This window comes from Agrilus planipennis, unplaced genomic scaffold, assembly GCF_000699045.2.
Source record: "Agrilus planipennis isolate EAB-ADULT unplaced genomic scaffold, Apla_2.0 scaffold14, whole genome shotgun sequence".
NCBI classification, from domain to species: domain Eukaryota; kingdom Metazoa; phylum Arthropoda; class Insecta; order Coleoptera; family Buprestidae; genus Agrilus; species Agrilus planipennis.
Window position 1 is genome coordinate 610778 of NW_020442313.1, and position 17692 is coordinate 628469.

The 17692-nt window shown below is 32.7% G+C and overlaps 3 protein-coding genes across 3 annotated transcripts in view; all 3 read right to left on the reverse strand.

Moving 5' to 3' along the window:
* Window positions 1-271: 271 nt before the first annotated feature.
* LOC108737500 (facilitated trehalose transporter Tret1-like) lies at window positions 272-2337 on the reverse strand. Its single transcript, XM_025980078.1, has 2 exons — window positions 2025-2337; window positions 272-1729 (listed from the first exon to the last, which is right to left on the reverse strand). Exons 1-2 carry the CDS (start codon window positions 2203-2205, stop codon window positions 357-359), a joined length of 1554 nt encoding a protein of 517 aa, XP_025835863.1. The 5' UTR covers window positions 2206-2337; the 3' UTR covers window positions 272-356.
* A 1928-nt stretch (window positions 2338-4265) lies between these two features.
* Window positions 4266-4804, reverse strand: LOC112906242 (dynactin subunit 1-like). The gene is made up of 2 exons (XM_025980069.1): window positions 4595-4804; window positions 4266-4534 (listed from the first exon to the last, which is right to left on the reverse strand). The coding sequence occupies exons 1-2, from the start codon at window positions 4755-4757 to the stop codon at window positions 4266-4268; spliced, it is 432 nt and encodes a 143-aa protein (XP_025835854.1). The 5' UTR covers window positions 4758-4804.
* A 100-nt stretch (window positions 4805-4904) lies between these two features.
* The window catches only part of LOC108737672 (kinesin heavy chain), a 30580-nt gene continuing 17792 nt past the window's right edge, over window positions 4905-17692 (reverse strand). The window contains exons 2-15 of the mRNA XM_018470698.2: window positions 12854-13025; window positions 12648-12791; window positions 12436-12579; window positions 12220-12366; window positions 11702-11933; window positions 11387-11634; window positions 10966-11315; window positions 10278-10775; window positions 10061-10218; window positions 9498-9599; window positions 7004-7121; window positions 6349-6608; window positions 6027-6235; window positions 4905-5289 (exon numbers count right to left, since the gene is read on the reverse strand). Coding sequence (XP_018326200.1) covers window positions 5285-5289; window positions 6027-6235; window positions 6349-6608; window positions 7004-7121; window positions 9498-9599; window positions 10061-10218; window positions 10278-10775; window positions 10966-11315; window positions 11387-11634; window positions 11702-11933; window positions 12220-12366; window positions 12436-12579; window positions 12648-12791; window positions 12854-13025 — 2787 coding nt within the window. The 3' untranslated portion in view covers window positions 4905-5284. The remainder of the gene's footprint in view (window positions 5290-6026; window positions 6236-6348; window positions 6609-7003; window positions 7122-9497; window positions 9600-10060; window positions 10219-10277; window positions 10776-10965; window positions 11316-11386; window positions 11635-11701; window positions 11934-12219; window positions 12367-12435; window positions 12580-12647; window positions 12792-12853; window positions 13026-17692) is intronic.

Genomic DNA, 17692 nt, shown 5'->3' on the forward strand with positions numbered 1-17692 from the left:
TGTATTTTTACTGAGATTTTTAGCTTAATTCATCAACAAATGTATTCTGATATCCATTAAGAATTCATCCTTCTTAAAATAAAAAAAAACAAAAAAATTCAAACATAAAGTTAACTACTCAGCAGTCANAAATAAAATTAAGCTAAAGTACAATTATATTTAAGTATATGTGAACATACCGACTGTATGCCAAATTCATTATTCATACCATATTATACTAATAAACATGAAGCTTTTGACTAAATTAAGTACTTTTTAAAATTAATGTAACCGAATGATAAGAATAAATAAGAAGTTTCTGTAATAATAAGCATATATTTTGTAAAAATTAATAGTAACGTTAAATGTCTTAAAAATTAATTAAAAGTTGTGCGGGTTCCTACTGGGTTTCCCCCAAGTTCAAGCTGAATTTGAAGTAAACTTTTACCTGTGGTCTCTATTACAAGAAAGCGTATGTATATTACGCTTATAATGCTTACTACTGTTAACATACCATACACATAAGAAAAACCAATAAGGCGGCCTACTGGAAAGAAAAAGCGCAACATAAAAAATATCATCAGCCAATGAAAAAATGTAATCAATGATCTGATCAATGGATAAACTTGATCAGGTAATACATCTTTTAAAAAAACTTTAGGGTAAAAACTTAGGCCGGCTTCAAAGCAAATTATAAATGTTCCAAAAAGTATCACAGGTACCATTAAATGCGTACGACTATCTATACTCGGCTCCATAAACGTTAGGTATAAAGCGGAAGCAGCCAAATTAAACGTGATCAAAATGGAACTTATCATTAGAGGTTTCTTAACACCACAAGGTATCGGATAATGTATGTAACTGCTAATTACCGTTACAATCCATAAACAAACTCCAAAATAAATAGAACCTAACACTTTATATTGTGAATCCTTGTGCTGAAACTCTCGAAAGAGAGACACATTATAGAAAAGCAATGCGTAATAACCGGAAGATACTTCAAAAAATATTAACCCAAAAACTGTTAATGTTCCTTTCAAAACTGCTTTGGAACTTAACAAGTATTTCTTGTACAGATCAGAAGATGATTCAAGTCTTCGCCTTTCGTGTTGTTTTTTGATTTGCTTCACTTTTAGCTGTATATTAGTTTTGCCCAAATACCAGGCCAGAGCTTTTATCGCTTCTACTGGGTTCCTCGCATACAATATGACGGGACTGTCTTTTGCAAAGTATAACAATAAAATGTGAAATGCACATACACTGCAACATATAGTGCACGTCTTACTTTTTCCCCACAATCCTCCCATTACGTACGTAATTACAATTCCCAATACCATACTCGAATTAAACATCATCATCGTGTAACGCATGTAATATTTTGTAGTACAATCGGTGAGAATTGTCTCTCCGCAAATTAAAAACGAAACCGCAGCAAAACCGGTCATCAAACGGACCACCATAAATATACTATAAGTTGTTACAATTGCCATTACACCCCATAATATGATTAGTAAAAAATTTGCCAAAATCATATATAATCTCGGACCGATTTGTTCTAATAGGAGGAACGCAGGGAAAATACCCATGCAGCAGCCAAGTGCGGTTATACTAATTATCCACGCATAATGGTCGTCTTCAATATTTTCTATACTGGTTGCATTTTCTCCTTCCGAACTTGTCAACAGCATTTCGTAAGTTATTGGACTTGACCAGCCTACCACCATACCGAATGAATATGTGCCAATTGCTGCTAAAAATTCAATAGTAAATTAAAAATCAAAATAGAAATACATACTACTTTTCTAGCAGAAGAATTACATTCATATTCTTATGTAAAATGGCATTCAATAAAAAATATTTTGATAAATCGAATTTTCTTTTTTCCTTAGAATGCACAAATTTTCCAAATATTAGTTATTTTGTTAGTGTACCTATTTATTCCAAAAAAACGAATAAGATCTGCGGAGCCAATTTTTCGTACTTATCGTTTGAATCTTTTATATTAATTTAAAATTATTCTGTAACTTTTAAATGCATTTACTTACCACAAACTCCTGCATACATCTGAGTAATAAAGCGTCCACGTTTTGCCTTTGTCAATTTTTTTATTAAATCTGCTTCGGTTGTAGTGTAGGGAGATAGAGTTCCGAAATTCACACCTATAGACTGTCTAGTGAAGTCCCAGTCACTTAAATAAATATCGTAAAAACTATCGTCTATTTGCATCCTCTTTTTTAAATGCGAAAGCTATTAAAAACGAAATAGATAGAAAATACCTATAAACATATATAAAATAAACTATATAACATTGACTTTGTCACTTGACTTTTCTAGTGAAAATACTGTTTTAATTTTACAGTCATAATTTTATTCGTAACTACTTGATAAAAACTACAACCTAACAATAAATAAAAATATCCTGAGAATGTTTGTCGAAGATAAACACCAAGGGTATGAGGACTAAAACTAAAAAAAACTGATCAAAATCTATCTAGTACATTTTGCGTGATACACACACATCATCCACCACAAACAATAAACGATAAAGCAATATTTGAATCAGTTTATTATAATAAACGTATTTTCACCATTAATTAAATAAATAGTATGATACCAAGCCTTTGCTATCACACATTTTTACAATACCTACAGTTAGCTGTTACTATAATATTGAAAAGCAATTTCTTTATGAACCAAAACTGCATTCATTTACAAAAATATTTTTTAATACCGCGAATGCAGCGGGTACTACAAGAATAACGATTTTGTAGGGTTGCAAAGTACAATAAATAATTACATTTTAGAAAATAATAATTAACGATTAGGTATAACATAATATAGTACGGCATATACTAACAAAGAAAACACAGAAACAAAATGCATACGTAAAAAAAAGTTTATTTTAAAGAGCGACATACAACCTGGCCCAATAAAAGTTATTAGAAGTTAGATTGACTGAACACTCTCTTCTCAAAAGCAAAAAACTTATTGATTTAAAGTAGATAAGTGAACGAAAGGAAATCTTATTCCAAATGTTTTGATTTTTGGTAACACTGGAACATAAAAATTAACTATTTAAATATTTTCAAAATGTGTTAGAAACTACTCAAAAGTCCGTTTCTAAACTGGATTTTAAAGTTTACTAAAGTATTATGAAAAAGAAAACTACATCGTGACTCTTATAAAAGGTCAAGAATTGGCAAAACTTACCAGAATTTACTCAAATAATAATTAATTAAGATTGCAGTACAATTAATATAAAGAGTGTTTAATCCTTTAACGTTATAAGTGGATAATTAACTTTGTCATAATTACATAAAATATTTCAATGGAAAAACATTCCAAGCGGACTCGAAAAAAAAAGACAAAATAATAATGTAAAATTTAATAAACACGCAAAATAATTTATACAAAAACAACCACAGATAAAATTTAGGAATAATTTAGATGTAAGGCGTAAATATACAACGAGTCTTAAGAGATAGCATCACTACATTGCAGTATATAATTACTTAAATCCTTCATAAAAAAATTAATCTACTAGATACCTAAATTGAAATGTGCTACTTATTTGCTATAAAATGTAGATAAATTATTCCATTTTGCAATAAAGCAATGTGTATTATTATTGTGGCCCAGTTAACTAATAAACTAAAAAAAGACAACTCCGCAAATTTCACAATGAATAAAATACATAAGAAAATTATATGAAATTGAAAATATAGATATAAATTGTCTATATACACATTATAAAACGAATTCATTTAATTTGTTGACACAATAATTAAAATTGCCAAAACATAAATCAAAATAACACTGAAGAGTCCTTTTTCATAAAAATTACCGTTTGAAAAGGAATATATGCCATACAAAATACCCTTCCTTAATGTATTTTAGAATCATCACAAATATTCCGAGAGCTCTGCAGCATTTTAATTTGTAGACGAAATACACAGCTTTTAAACGTTTCATTATCAAAAGACGTCTTCAGTGCGTTAAATAAATGAAAAAGAAATCTAGAATTTAACACCACTGTGAACATTTTTAAAAAACGAAAACGTTAGCTAATAAACCAATCGTAACCCTTACTCTAGACGTTTTTGAATTTTATTTCTCTTCTTCTATTTGTCAAAATCCGTTTCAAATAATTGAAATTAAAACATAACAAAATGAATTTTGTAAAACTGATGCAGACAAGTTCATGTGTTAATTGAAAAAATTACAAATTACTTTTTTATGGATTTACAAATTATTTTTTATAGGCTCTATGAAATTAATTCCTAATGTTATTCTATATTAACAAAACATTTGAAATGCATTTGGTAAGTCCTCACTGTAATTAAGGAAAACCTTAACTTTAAAATAGATCGAAACAGGCTACTTAATTCAGCAATCTCAGATTTTTTCTGGTCCATATCCTTCATCAGTTTCTGGAATTCGTGCTTGTCATGAGCAGTCAAGTCACGCATTCTCACTAAAGTTTCCCTCAATCTTGCGTTTTGCTGTTCCAATTGTTTCAATTCGTACGAGGAAACATTTCCTTCCTGTTGATCTCCTAAAAATGAACCAAAACAAAGAAGTAGCTAACAACAATTAAATTAAGTAAATGGCCAACCTGGTTTTCCTTGCATTTCAGCTTTCAAAAGTTCCAAATCCAAAGTCACTTCTTCCAATCTTTCTTTTGTTACTTCCAACTCTAGTTGTAACGTTTCGGCCTTTTCTTCGGCCATTTCTTTGTCCAAAGTTGCCATTTCAACGGTTTCTGCAAGATCAGCCATTTCTTCTGCATGCCTTTCTTTAGCTTCAATGGCATCCTTTGCTTCCTGTCTAGNATATTTCATGAATGTATAGACATAATTGATAAAGTGGCAGTTTAAAAACTTAATCATCTTTCTTCTAGTCATAAAACTGACTTGAACGAAATTACAAAAATTAATATTATTTTCATAAATTAAATTAATAGTGTGTGAATAACTACAATAATAACAATTATTGTAGACAGTTATAATATACACTCCTTTTTAAAAATTACCTTGTTTGCTTAATTGTTCATAAAACAATGCCAAGTGCATCTTATATTCTAATAGAGAAGAGATTAAAAGCAGTAAATAAGCACTATCGCAGTTGCTGCACGAAATTCTCACCACGAAAATAAAATAGTTTGCTACCAAAACCGAAAATTTCAAACAGCAACCTTCCATGAACAGATGTGTAAGCAACATATTTGGTTTTATTATATTTAACTTTTTTCTTTCCATTACACCTAAATAATGCACCTTCGATCTTAAGACACCGGTTGTCGGTTTTACTCTGAAACACAGAAACATCCTCATAAACCAATCAGTAAGTTTAATTAATTCACTTATTTGTTTATTATTTATTTACTCAATTTTTGGTCAATTATCGTTATTTTTTAAAACTTTTGTATTATGAACCAAATACATATTTGCTCAAAAAACAAATCGCTCTATTACTTCATTATTTATTCATTCAACGAATTTCTTTTGAAAATCGCAATAACATTGAAGGTACACAAAACGTACCAAAAAATCGATATGATTAAATTTATAACGCGTTCTGGGTGTAAATTACGGCTAATAGCCAATTTTGGCAAGTAAGGTACCACAGATAATAGTAAAATCTTGTAGTGTAGAATCAAAGTCAATTAAAGGGTGATTCTACATTAGATGTGAATACGTAGTATCAGGAAAAAAAAATTAGAATGTAATAGCAAAGAAAACAGATACATAGAAGGCCACATCAGTGCGATTTGGTGTCGCATGGTCGAAATAGGCAGGGCAGGGCAGGCTGCAAATGGAATTGTCAGCAATTGACTCTGGTCGACGCATGGCCAACGACTGCTGACAATTCCATCTGCAGCCTGCCCTGCCTATTTCGACCATGCGACTCCTACGGTCGCAGTTAGAACTGAGCATTCTACTGCGACACCAAATCGCACTAATGTGGCCTTCTATGGGTCTGCATTCTTTGGTAATAGTAAGTAAAAACTGAAAAGGGGCCAAATTTATAATGAAAATAGAATTTACCCTTTGCTCCAACAACAAGTGCTCGCTTTTGATCATCTAAGGATTTCGGAATGCTCTGAGCAGCGTTGATGGCTCGTCCACCGGTTGTGATAGAAGGATGATGTTGCTGACCGGCACGAATAGGCTTCGCTATTTGTGGAATGGGACCTCGTCTGGCCAAATTCTTTTGTCTAACAGCTTCCTTGATTCGATCAACTTCATATTGATACCTATAGAACAGACAATACATCAGCTTAAAACAGCACCCTCGTTCGCTTTATCCTAACCGGTAAGATTTAACTTGTTTAGAACAGTAAGTTACTATTCTGTGATTAATAGTTACCTCTTGCGATCGCGCATGGCTCCCTCTTTGGCCTCTTTCAGGGCGGACTCTAAAGCTTTCACACGCTCCATGGTGGCTCGAAGACGTTTCTCCAATTTGGGAAGTTCGCACCGCAGGTCAGCGTTATCACGAACCAATTGCTTGTGCACTTTTGTCAATTGATCCAAATTGTTTTCGAGGAACGAAATCTTTTGTTTTTGGGCCAACGAACCACCGTCCTCTTCATTATCATCTGATGTCATAGCTTTCTTAATACGAGCCTGTTAAAGAAAGGATATCGTTTAATCTTTTCAAACCTGTGTTAATAGACATCACGATTTTCCTAATAATGCAATGTATTTTAAAGATGAATATTAACTGAACATCCACCATCTGAATAATAAATTAATTTGTTTCTGCATGATCCAGTTGATTAACCGAGGAGTTACATTTAACTTACAAAAAACGAAATAAGTTAAATGGAAATGTAAAAATAATATCCTGCAAAACCGATGAGGTGATAATAAAAGAGCAGAAAAACATGGAAAAGGCCTTAAAATCATACTCTTACATATAAATGTTTGGATAAATCAATAAAGTTTTGGTTATCTTAGAAGTAGTTTATACACAACATTTTAGCCTTTTGTGTAGAATAGATTAGAAAACATTTTCTCACCTGTAGATCTTGGACGAAAAGTTTCCTCAGGTTGTGAAGCGTTTGAAGTTCTTTGGCAACAGTGTCTTCGAGTCCTTTGAGATCCTTGCGCGCCTGTTCACGACGCTCGTTGGTAGCACTGTAGAAAAGGGCATATCAGCATCAACCATTTCAACCATCACGTTCACGAAGTGTGTGTGTTTGGTTAGGTTTTATTTGAAAATAGAAACAACGAAACTTCAAATCACGTCTATATTAAAGTAATTCCTTTTTTTTATAATAATATATGTATATTGCATATTGCTTACACATTATCGTTTGCTTTGAAACAACAATCAATGTGACTAGCGGAGAGGACTGACTAAATTTACTAATTAACAATTTTCTAAATTGATATTTTTAACATCTCAAAAGCCTTAATAAATTAGATAACTTTTCTTCTTTTTTTATGATGATATATTTTACATTCTTTTATCGTATTCACAGTCTATGAACATTTTTTTTACAGCAATGAGTGAGAAAATAAATTTTCTAATTATCGTGGTAACAAACAATTAGAAAAAATAGCATAATTTACGTTATTTACAAGTTAAGGCTCTCGGTGTATTGCAATTATTTAATAAAATTAAATTTATTTATATATCATCAAATACAAATAACGGGTAATTCGAATGAAAATAAAATTGCGTTTTTGTTAAAAAGAAAATAAACAAATAGTAAATAAAATAAACAAACCATTAATAAAAAATCACACGAAATTTGTAACAGGCACTTTTAGTAGGAATACAACTCTAATCAGCTTGAAGTTAGCCATTTGAATTTTTTTGATTAACAAAATATACATTTCTAATTTTAAATATTTCATGAATGTATAGACATAATTGATAAAGTGGCAGTTTAAAAACTTAATCATCTTTCTTCTAGTCATAAAACTGACTTGAACGAAATTACTATCATCAATTTTTTAAAATCAATATGAGGCAGTGTTGCATACATAAATTAGCTTCATTTTCTGGCTGTAATTATTCAATTTGAATACAACATTTATAATAATAATAAAAACAAAACAAAATACTAAGCATCTGTATTAAACATATGGAGCAGGCTTATGAGAAAAATACTGTAGCTTCCCCCTCCTTTTTTACTACTAATAATCGTATGTAGTTCAAAGTTAGTCATTAAAGGAATTCCCATATAGTACGTCCCTCTAATAGTGTTATCAATAAACTAAAGTTATTTCTAACATTGCGATCGAAAATAAAAGCTCTGAAGATATACACATCAACTCTAAAATTATTCGTCACTGTAAGACATTTTGTGTCTCCGGCAATAAAAAAAGTAAGAAATAGGAATGTTTTGTACGAATAATAGGCAAGAATGGTACTTTGTAATCCTACTAAAATAAGCCCGTTTCTATGTATATACACAAAAAGCAAATACCTGTACCTGACTAGAATAATTTTTTTAATACAAAAGTAAATAAACACAATAGCAAAGAAAACAGATACATAGAAGGCCACATCAGTGCGATTTGGTGTCGCATGGTCGAAATAGGCAGGGCAGGGCAGGCTGCAAATGGAATTGTCAGCAATTGACTCTGGTCGACGCATGGCCAACGACTGCTGACAATTCCATCTGCAGCCTGCCCTGCCTATTTCGACCATGCGACTCCTACGGTCGCAGTTAGAACTGAGCATTCTACTGCGACACCAAATCGCACTAATGTGGCCTTCTATGGGTCTGCATTCTTTGGTAATAGTAAGTAAAAACTGAAAAGGGGCCAAATTTATAATGAAAATAGAATTTACCCTTTGCTCCAACAACAAGTGCTCGCTTTTGATCATCTAAGGATTTCGGAATGCTCTGAGCAGCGTTGATGGCTCGTCCACCGGTTGTGATAGAAGGATGATGTTGCTGACCGGCACGAATAGGNGAAAGTAGAATTGAAAAATAAGAATTTTTTACAAATAATCCACACACAGTAAAGAAAAAAAAAGATTTTTTTGTTATTTCCTATAAATTAAGAATATTATGAAATTAATTAGGATTAAGGAAATAAATTTTTGGATCCACTTATATTGATTTAATCAAGATTATGCCGCGGATATCAACCAATACGATAAAAAAATTTATTTACAGTACAATTAAATACTGCGGGCATTTGTGCGTTACAAGTAGTAAAGTTAACGAAACGAGCAGATGCAGGTGAAAAGTGTGAATGTTAAAGATCGACATTGTGTATTGATTTTTAGAATTTTTTGTTAAAACGTTTAGCGTTTCTTTTTCTGATTTGTCAATTTTTGAAGAATTTTCGACCGAAATTTTCGCATTGTTCGCGTCATTTTTTGAATCTTTATCCTTATAAGGCAAAAAATCTTCCCAGTTACGAATTTTTCCGTTTTTCAAATGAACGGGCGAAGTGGGATACGACACGGTTGAATAATCGTAACAATACTTATTGTCGTTAAAAGAAGGGATGTATGAACAATTTTTGCTTATCTTATTGTCTACTGACATTAATTCCTGTAGCTTGTTCGACTTCTCGGACTCTTCGGCCTTCAATTTGTCATAGTCGGACTGCAACTGCTGCTGAGCAAGAAGCAACTTCTGGTTTGAACTGTAATAAAAAATCATTATATAGAAAACAGAACACAATATCTTTCCTACTCATAATTATAAATATGATCCCAATATAAAACAGCTAACATGATAATAATGAGATTTTAAAGGTAATAATCTATTCATAACATTGGATGCCTTTAAAAAAAAAATCAAATGAGGAAGAGCCAAAACTAAGCAACAGGAGCATCATGAAACAATTAAATGAGAAGAATTTGAATGAAGAAATTTGCTATTGCACATTAAGATACAAAGTTAGAAAAGTAGAAGTACGTGACAAACGACTTTGAAAATATATCGTTATAAACGAATGCCGCAGGCAGCGATCTATATGGCTAGTGCGACTGATTCTAAATAATGAAAAACAGTCCATAACTTTGAAAGTCCTTTCCAATAACACCCTCCTACTTTCTTTTGATCATGATGAACACAATAATAGTATTGAATTATTACACTTACTCTTTGATGTCATTGATAAGCGACTGCTTCTCTGCAATTTCATCACGAAGTGCAGCTACTTGTTTCTGGTGGGCATCCCTAAGTTGGTCCATTTGCTGTTCCAAAGCAGCCCTTAACTGAGCAGCTTCTTTCTTCTCACTTTCGCTGACACTTTGAACCTGAAATAACAGAAACACCTCCTGAAAAAATACTTTGTCATATATAAAGATACACAAACCTGTTCAGCTGCCTTTAACTTGGCGCATTCTTCTCTTAAGGCGTCTATGCTCTCTTCGAGGCTTCTCTTTTTGTTCTCCGCTTCTCTCATTGACTCTTGCAGGCTCTTCATTCTAGCCTCATGTTGAGAAATAAGGAGTCGACATTCGCTCAATTCTTTTTCATATTCGGTCACCTTCCTGTTACTATCCTGTTGTGATCCTTCGATTTCGTGAAGGCGTGTGATAAGATTGGTAACTTCGGTCTTCATTCTCGAAATGTACAGTCTGGCTACAGTGAATTCTTCTTCCAGTTTGGAGGCATCGTTGGAAACTTTAAGTTCGGGTCCTTCTCCACCTATGGTGGTACCAATCTCGCCAAGTTCCTTCAGTAAATTGGCGAGCATTTCGGTTATGCGTTTCTTTTGGTGCGTACTCATGTCTTTGAGCTGCTGAAGTTCAGATGAGGTAGAATTTAGAGATGCTTGCTTTTGCATTAGTTCTTCCGAGAGAGATTCCATCTAAAATAATAATACTATCATTGGTGATGAGAATGTTGAAACATTAAAACATTATTTATAACCATCTCAAGGTACACTATATAAGGGTGAAAACTCCAGTCATTATCCATTCAATATTTCTTGGGTTAATTATAATCATATTTTTATCAGTAAGTGGAATGCTTTAAAAAGAAATAGTTAGACGACTTACTTCTTTGTTTTTGGCATCAACTTCCTGAGACTTTTGGTCATAGTTAACGGCAAGTTCTTCAAGAGCTTGAAGAACTTCCTTAACTTCTTCCTTGGCATTTTCATTCTCTTGCTGAATACGATTCATCTCGGCCTGTAAAGCCTCGTAGTCTTTTCGTGTGGCAGCAATCAGTTCGTCCTGTTCTAACATTTGTTCCTTCAACTTCTCGATAATCTGACTGTGCTGATTGATTTCTTCGTCTTTTTCGTCCAACTGCTGGTACAGCTTTTCTCTTTCTTGTTCTAATTTTTGTCTTTCTTCGCTACTCATTGTCGAGGCAATCATCAGGGCAGGAGTGGCAGGTACAGGACCTAAAAGTACAAGTACAATAAGAGATGATTACACAAGGCTTTTTTTAAAGTGTTTATTCCTAGATGTTTACCGAGATCTTTAATAGTGGTAGTACTTTCTTCCAGAGTATTGACTGGAGTGCTTGCTTCTTCATTAAGATTAACCTGTTCTTCGATTTTGACTTGTTCTCCAGCACGCCACCGGGCAAGTTCGGTTTCTAATTTTTCCAACTTTCCCTTGAGTCGTGCCACCTTTTCCTTTTCCTTTTCGTATCTTCTCTTCCATTCTTCTGCTGTCAACTCTTCGTTTACACAGACGACGTTCTTTACTGTCTTTGCTCTGAAAAAAATACACGTAAATACCTATCACGCCTAAGAAAATCGATTAATAGTACTGATTAATTTACCTTTTGCCAAATTCGAGGGTGGATTTAGTTTCAGCTTCATTAAAACTAGCAGGAGAACAACAAATAACTATTGTCGTCCTAGCATTTCCACCCAACGATTCCTGAAGGATACGAGTTAGTTTGGAGTCTCTGTAAGGAATATGGGTTTTGTTTCCATCGGCAAGGGCACTAATCACATTTCCTAACGCTGACAGGGACTTGTTTATGTTTTTCGCCTCGTCAAGGACAGTACCTAACAAAAATAACTAAAGTAAACATATCTACACCAATTTAAATGTGTATGCGTTCCTTGATCTATTTTTCGTATTGGGTTTGACTTAAAAAAATACTCAAGCTTTCCTTCTATTTATTTACTTCTAGTCTTGCACTTTTTAACTTCATAATCATTTACAATACTAAACAATTAAAACCCAAAACTTTGATTTTTCTGTATCAACTTCATAATTTTACAATTTTATTTCTCGTCCTTATATTTAATAATTATCGTAGTCTGAAAAAAAAAGCTTAAATTTTCTCACCCTCAGCTCCTGTTTTGGATACTTTTTCCGAACCGGCCAAATCAACAAGATACAGCTTTCCCGACAATTTCTTTTGGTTTTCCAAATTTTCCTGTTTAACATTTATTAAAAAAACAGAATGTGATCTAGAAGAATGTTCATTCATATCTGGAATAAAACAATAAAAACCGAATAAAATAATATTAACGTTTATAATAATAATAATAATAATCATACTTGTAACAGCGATGTGTCGATTTGATTTTCCTTCTTCTATGGCTTCGAAAACTTCTTCGGGGCTGGATACAAACCTCTCTGTAGCCCCTTTCACATAAGGAACTCTATTTTTGTCTTCGTGGACGCTCAGGTTCACCTTTGAAACTAAAATTCATTTAAACGTTATCATAAATGAATGAATTAGTTCCTGTTAAATATGTAATAAAGATTACCATCTAACAAATCTCTGATTTTGTCCATGTAAATTTCAAAATAGGAAACTTTTATATGGAACTCTAAGTTTTCTTCCATGGCATAGATGTGGTTGAATATATCATTCACAATTCGTGGAATTATACCTTGTTTAGCAGGATCACCTATTGAAAGAATATGATAAGTCGATATTACAATTGTAACAGCAAAAATGATGATAGCGTACCTATGACACCTTCCATTGTGTGTGTTTTACCTGACGACGTCTGACCATACGCGAAAATTGTACCATTGTATCCAGCAAGAACGTCTGATACAATACTCTTAGCTGCCTCATTGTAAACTTTTTCTTGGGTTGCATTTGGCTTAAATACTTTGTCAAATAAATAAACTTTACCCTGTAAAAAAAATCAATTTACATAACAATTTTATTATCATTAATGATGTATCTGTTGCTAATATGCACTTGTATTTAAAACTTCTTTAAGTCACATTATAATTTCCAATTTGAAAAAGAAAAACAATATTTTTAAAAAAATCAGATATGTATTAAGGAACTTAAACATTACAAAAATACCTATCCTAAAAGCTAAAAGCCACTGGAGAGAAACTGATCCTTACGAGCTACAATGTTTTCCTTGCTGCAAAAGACAATTTTGAACGTTGCGGCTTATTCATAAAATTTTTACAAAATATAATGTATGTATGTACTATTTATATTGTTTAAATATTATTGTGGGGTGGGAACAGAGAAGAAAATTAGCTATGGTGGACTACATAACCCAATTTGTTCGTTAGTTAAACTATTTTTAAATTTATTATTTTTTTAAAATTTCAAACAATGGTAATTTAATATTATTAGGTATTATTTACTGTATGTAATACTTCAAAAATATTGTATAGGTTATGATATAATTAATAAGATCTATAACCTAACAGGAGGAGGAAATCACTTTTTGTGTTCTTTCAATTGTGTTTTGAAAGTTCTTCCACTTTTCCCTATGTAAAACATATTACAAGAGTCAAACATATTTTTTAAATTCCTAGCTTATTTTATTTCCGATAACAACTTACTTGTTTACGTTTTTGACGAAAAAGATAATAAATTGTTCCTTATTGCCACTAATTCCTCAATTACGATGTACAAATAAGTACAATCCATTATTTAATTAAATCATAATACCTTTCCAAGCGAATAGAAGATACATACATGTATCGTCAAGTACTGGAATTTTAAATAGCATTGGCTTTGCAAAAAAGCGCTTCTATTTCAGCTTTCAGCATGCAGAATTTGAAAGCAACTGCGAGGTAATGGATCAAAGCGTTTAGCAACTTTATAAATACTTAAGGACATCTCAATGATCTCATCTCGTATAAGGCATTACAGCGTTTGTAAATTACACAATAATTAACTTTTTACATAGCTACTAATATGTGGGTATCAGTTTGAAAATATAATTAGTTTACAATTACCTTTAAGGAATAAAAATTCAACCGAAAGGCTAAATTAGCACTTGCTTTGTGAGACTTCTTGTTTGTAAGGTCACCTAAGACAATGGTAGACTACGCCCGCTAGAGGCTCAGGAATTGATGTATGTACTCCCTTAATTTAATGTTAATCGGATAAAAACATTATCTTTCTATTTTATCTTCATTAGTCAATAGCGAATTGATTCAGTTAATTTTATACAGAAAATCAAAAATCCTACTAACAACAAACACTTTTAATGCAATACTTTTTTATCACCATAAGATCGTCAGTTCTAAGACTGGTTCGACACGTACCACTCTTTCCTATCCTGAGCTAAATTTCGCATTTCCCTAAAACTAGAACAGCCTACATCCTTAACTATTGCGAACAGTAATCTAATCTAGGTCTACCTCTACCCCTCCTAACTCCTGTTTCTGGCTCTAATATGTCTCTGACTAGACCTTCATGCCTCAGAAGGTGTCCTACCAACCTATCTCACCTATTTTTTATTGACTTCCATCGAGTCCTCTGTTCTCCTATTCTTTTCAATACCTCTTCATTTCTAACGTTTTCTACCCACGTTATCCTCATCATCCGCCTATAACACCACATTTCGAACGCTTCTAACCTTTTCTTTTCCGCCGAGCCCACTGTCCATGTTTCGCACCCGTACAACGCCGTGTTCCAAACATACACCTTTAACAACCTTTTTAAGAAAATATTGTAACCAAAATAGGGAACAGTTTTTTCTCTGGATAAAAAGTACTCTATGTTCTTTCTTGTACCCCTGACAATATGTGTACAAAACTTCATGATAGGTTTAACCCGCGGCTTCGCTCGCGTTAATGCCATAAAAACTTTCAAAGATCATCGACGACCATATAAAACTAATTTTTTTGTATCCCTTGGGAACATTTTTTTTTTCTGGATAAAATGTACTCTATATCCTTTCCTGTACTTTTGATAATATGTGTACAAAAATTCATGATTGGTTTAATCCATGTCTTCGCTCGCGTTGATGTCTCAAATACTTTCAAAGATCATCGACGGCCACATAAAACTAACTTTCGGGAACAGTATTTTTTTTTTCTGGAGACCCTAAGTCTTTTTCTGTACCTCTCATAATGTATCTTTAAATTTTCATGATAATCGGTTAAGTAGTGCAGGCGTGAAATAGTAGCAAACAAACTCACATGTTTATATTACAGTAAAACTTCCTTATTCACGGTTTCCTTATTCGCGGGTGAAAAAATTGCAACCCAGTTCCTGTATTCGCAGCTAAAAATTTCATTATTCGCGGATGCAATCGGTAAACAGAAAAGGATTCGGTGTCATTTATTAGGGGAATTGACCGTAATAGACCGCTCCTGCCTAGTGTAAATTTTTCCGAAAATATGGATTTCCATTCTAAACAATGTGATTTAACGCTGTGAGATAAAAATCAGATTTTTTGTATGGTAATAGACAAAGGTTCACACTAACTCAGTATGTTTTTGGTTTTCAATAATATGGTCATTAAAAGCTTTTACACGTGCTTAAACTTGGTGCTTCTTGTAGGACACGTATTTTCAATAGAAATTAAAAAATTGAAAAATTACCTTCGACAGGCTTTAGAAAAAAGCTTTATCTATCTTACTACAAAATTTCAAACCTCTGTTCCAAACATTAAACTGATGATATCTAGAACCGATAAGCATGTTTTTACTCTACGGCGCGTGTACTACTGAATCCCTTCAATGTATCAGCATCTTTTGAGTATGTACTGTTGGTACGTGCTCAGGCCGCTTTTTATAAAAGATGTAACCGAGTAGACTAATTCGAAATACAAAACAATAAAAAATTACTAAATTCTTTAAACCCTTGTCTAAAGGTGATTATAACGATTACTTTTAATTTCGAATTTCTCAATAAATTGATTTTATTCTGATACATTGATTTTATTTCGGAACCTTGGAACGAATCCCCTATGATTCCATATTAATGACCATTCCATATCCACGGTTTCTGTATTCGCGGCATATTTATGGAACGTATATACCCAGCGAATGAAGAACTTTTACTGTATATTACTTAGGATTATATTAAATTGTACAGTGTTATTTTTACCTCCATCCCCAATCCCTCCCCATTCAAAATATTTTACAATATTAGCAATAGGCAAAACATTTCCAATAATAATAACAATAATGATGACAAACATAAACAATTTCTACTATGTCTGTATACGTAAATGTACAAATATCTCCATGTAACCTACTTTGTCACTACAGACAAGTTTATTCGCATGAATCATCGTTTGTATCCTTTGGATGTGTAATGACCTAACATGTAAATTAAGTCAGATTACGTATTAAAAGAACAACATTTGCATAGGAAATAAGTAAAAAAAACTGCGAGTTTTATTTCTGGTTCTAAACAGGAAGCGTGAAGTATTTTGTAATAACGAGAAACATATACGTACATAGGTAAGACGCTTTAGGAAATGGAGAAAGTAAGAAAGCCTAATCAACAAGGTTATCAAAAAAGTCAGGACATTAACAACATCTGTCACTTTTTATTTAAATATTTGCATGTTTATTCGATGTCTAACAGCAGTTAGTGGACAAAAATATATTTAAAACTTGCATACCTATAACGGATGCGATGATTTTTCAAAAAAGTTTAATGCTTCATAAACCATGGAACATAGTCTCTATATTTAGGGCTGTCATCCGTCCGGGATTCCCCGGATTTGTCCTAGTTTGAAGGGCGTCCGGGGGTCGTCCGGCAGGGGTTTTTAAAAAGTGTCCGGGTGTAACACTTCTGTTGTCAGGGGAAATCCAATTTTTTTTATAGATAAGCGATAAATTGAAATAAATCTTAGTGAACGTAGAGAGAGTGTTTTTGCTACTCACGCAGCAATGGACGAAAGAAAGAAATTCCCTAAACATACACATGGTTTCTTCTCTTATTAAAATCAAGTATAATTTCAAGGACCACCTAAGTTCCGACTTTTACAAATTCTTGTTGGAAATGAAAGGAATTTTAGCGAAAATTGGGAAGACTGAAAAATACCAAACTAAGTAAAAAAAAAATGATCTCGTTAAAATTAAAAGTTTTAGCAGTTACTTAAGTACTTTTAGTTTACAATCAACAAATATTATAGGGATTTGGCTACCTAACTAGATGACTGAAAATATCATTGGCGTGGTTTATTTTAAAATTATATAGTTAGTTAGTTATTAGTAGTATCATATAATAATTTGATTAATGCCAAAAAAAAAGGCGTTTTTAATTATTTTTGTTACCGTATTACCTCAGACCTAAAAAATTATAACGATGTTTTAATTTTTGTTGCAAAAAATATTTTTTTAGAGGTGTTCGGGGAAAAAACTGTATTTCTCCCAAATGTCCGGGATTTGGCGTCGGCAATTTAAGTGATGCCAGCCCTAGTTAGGAGGGATAAAGTTAGACCTAGATTAGATTACTGTTCGCAAATAGTTACGGTTACGAGGTTGTTCTAGTTTTAGGGAAATGCGAAGATTAGCTCATCATAGGAAGGAGTGGAGGTGCGTGTTCAACCAGTCTTACGACTGATGACCTTATGATGATGAT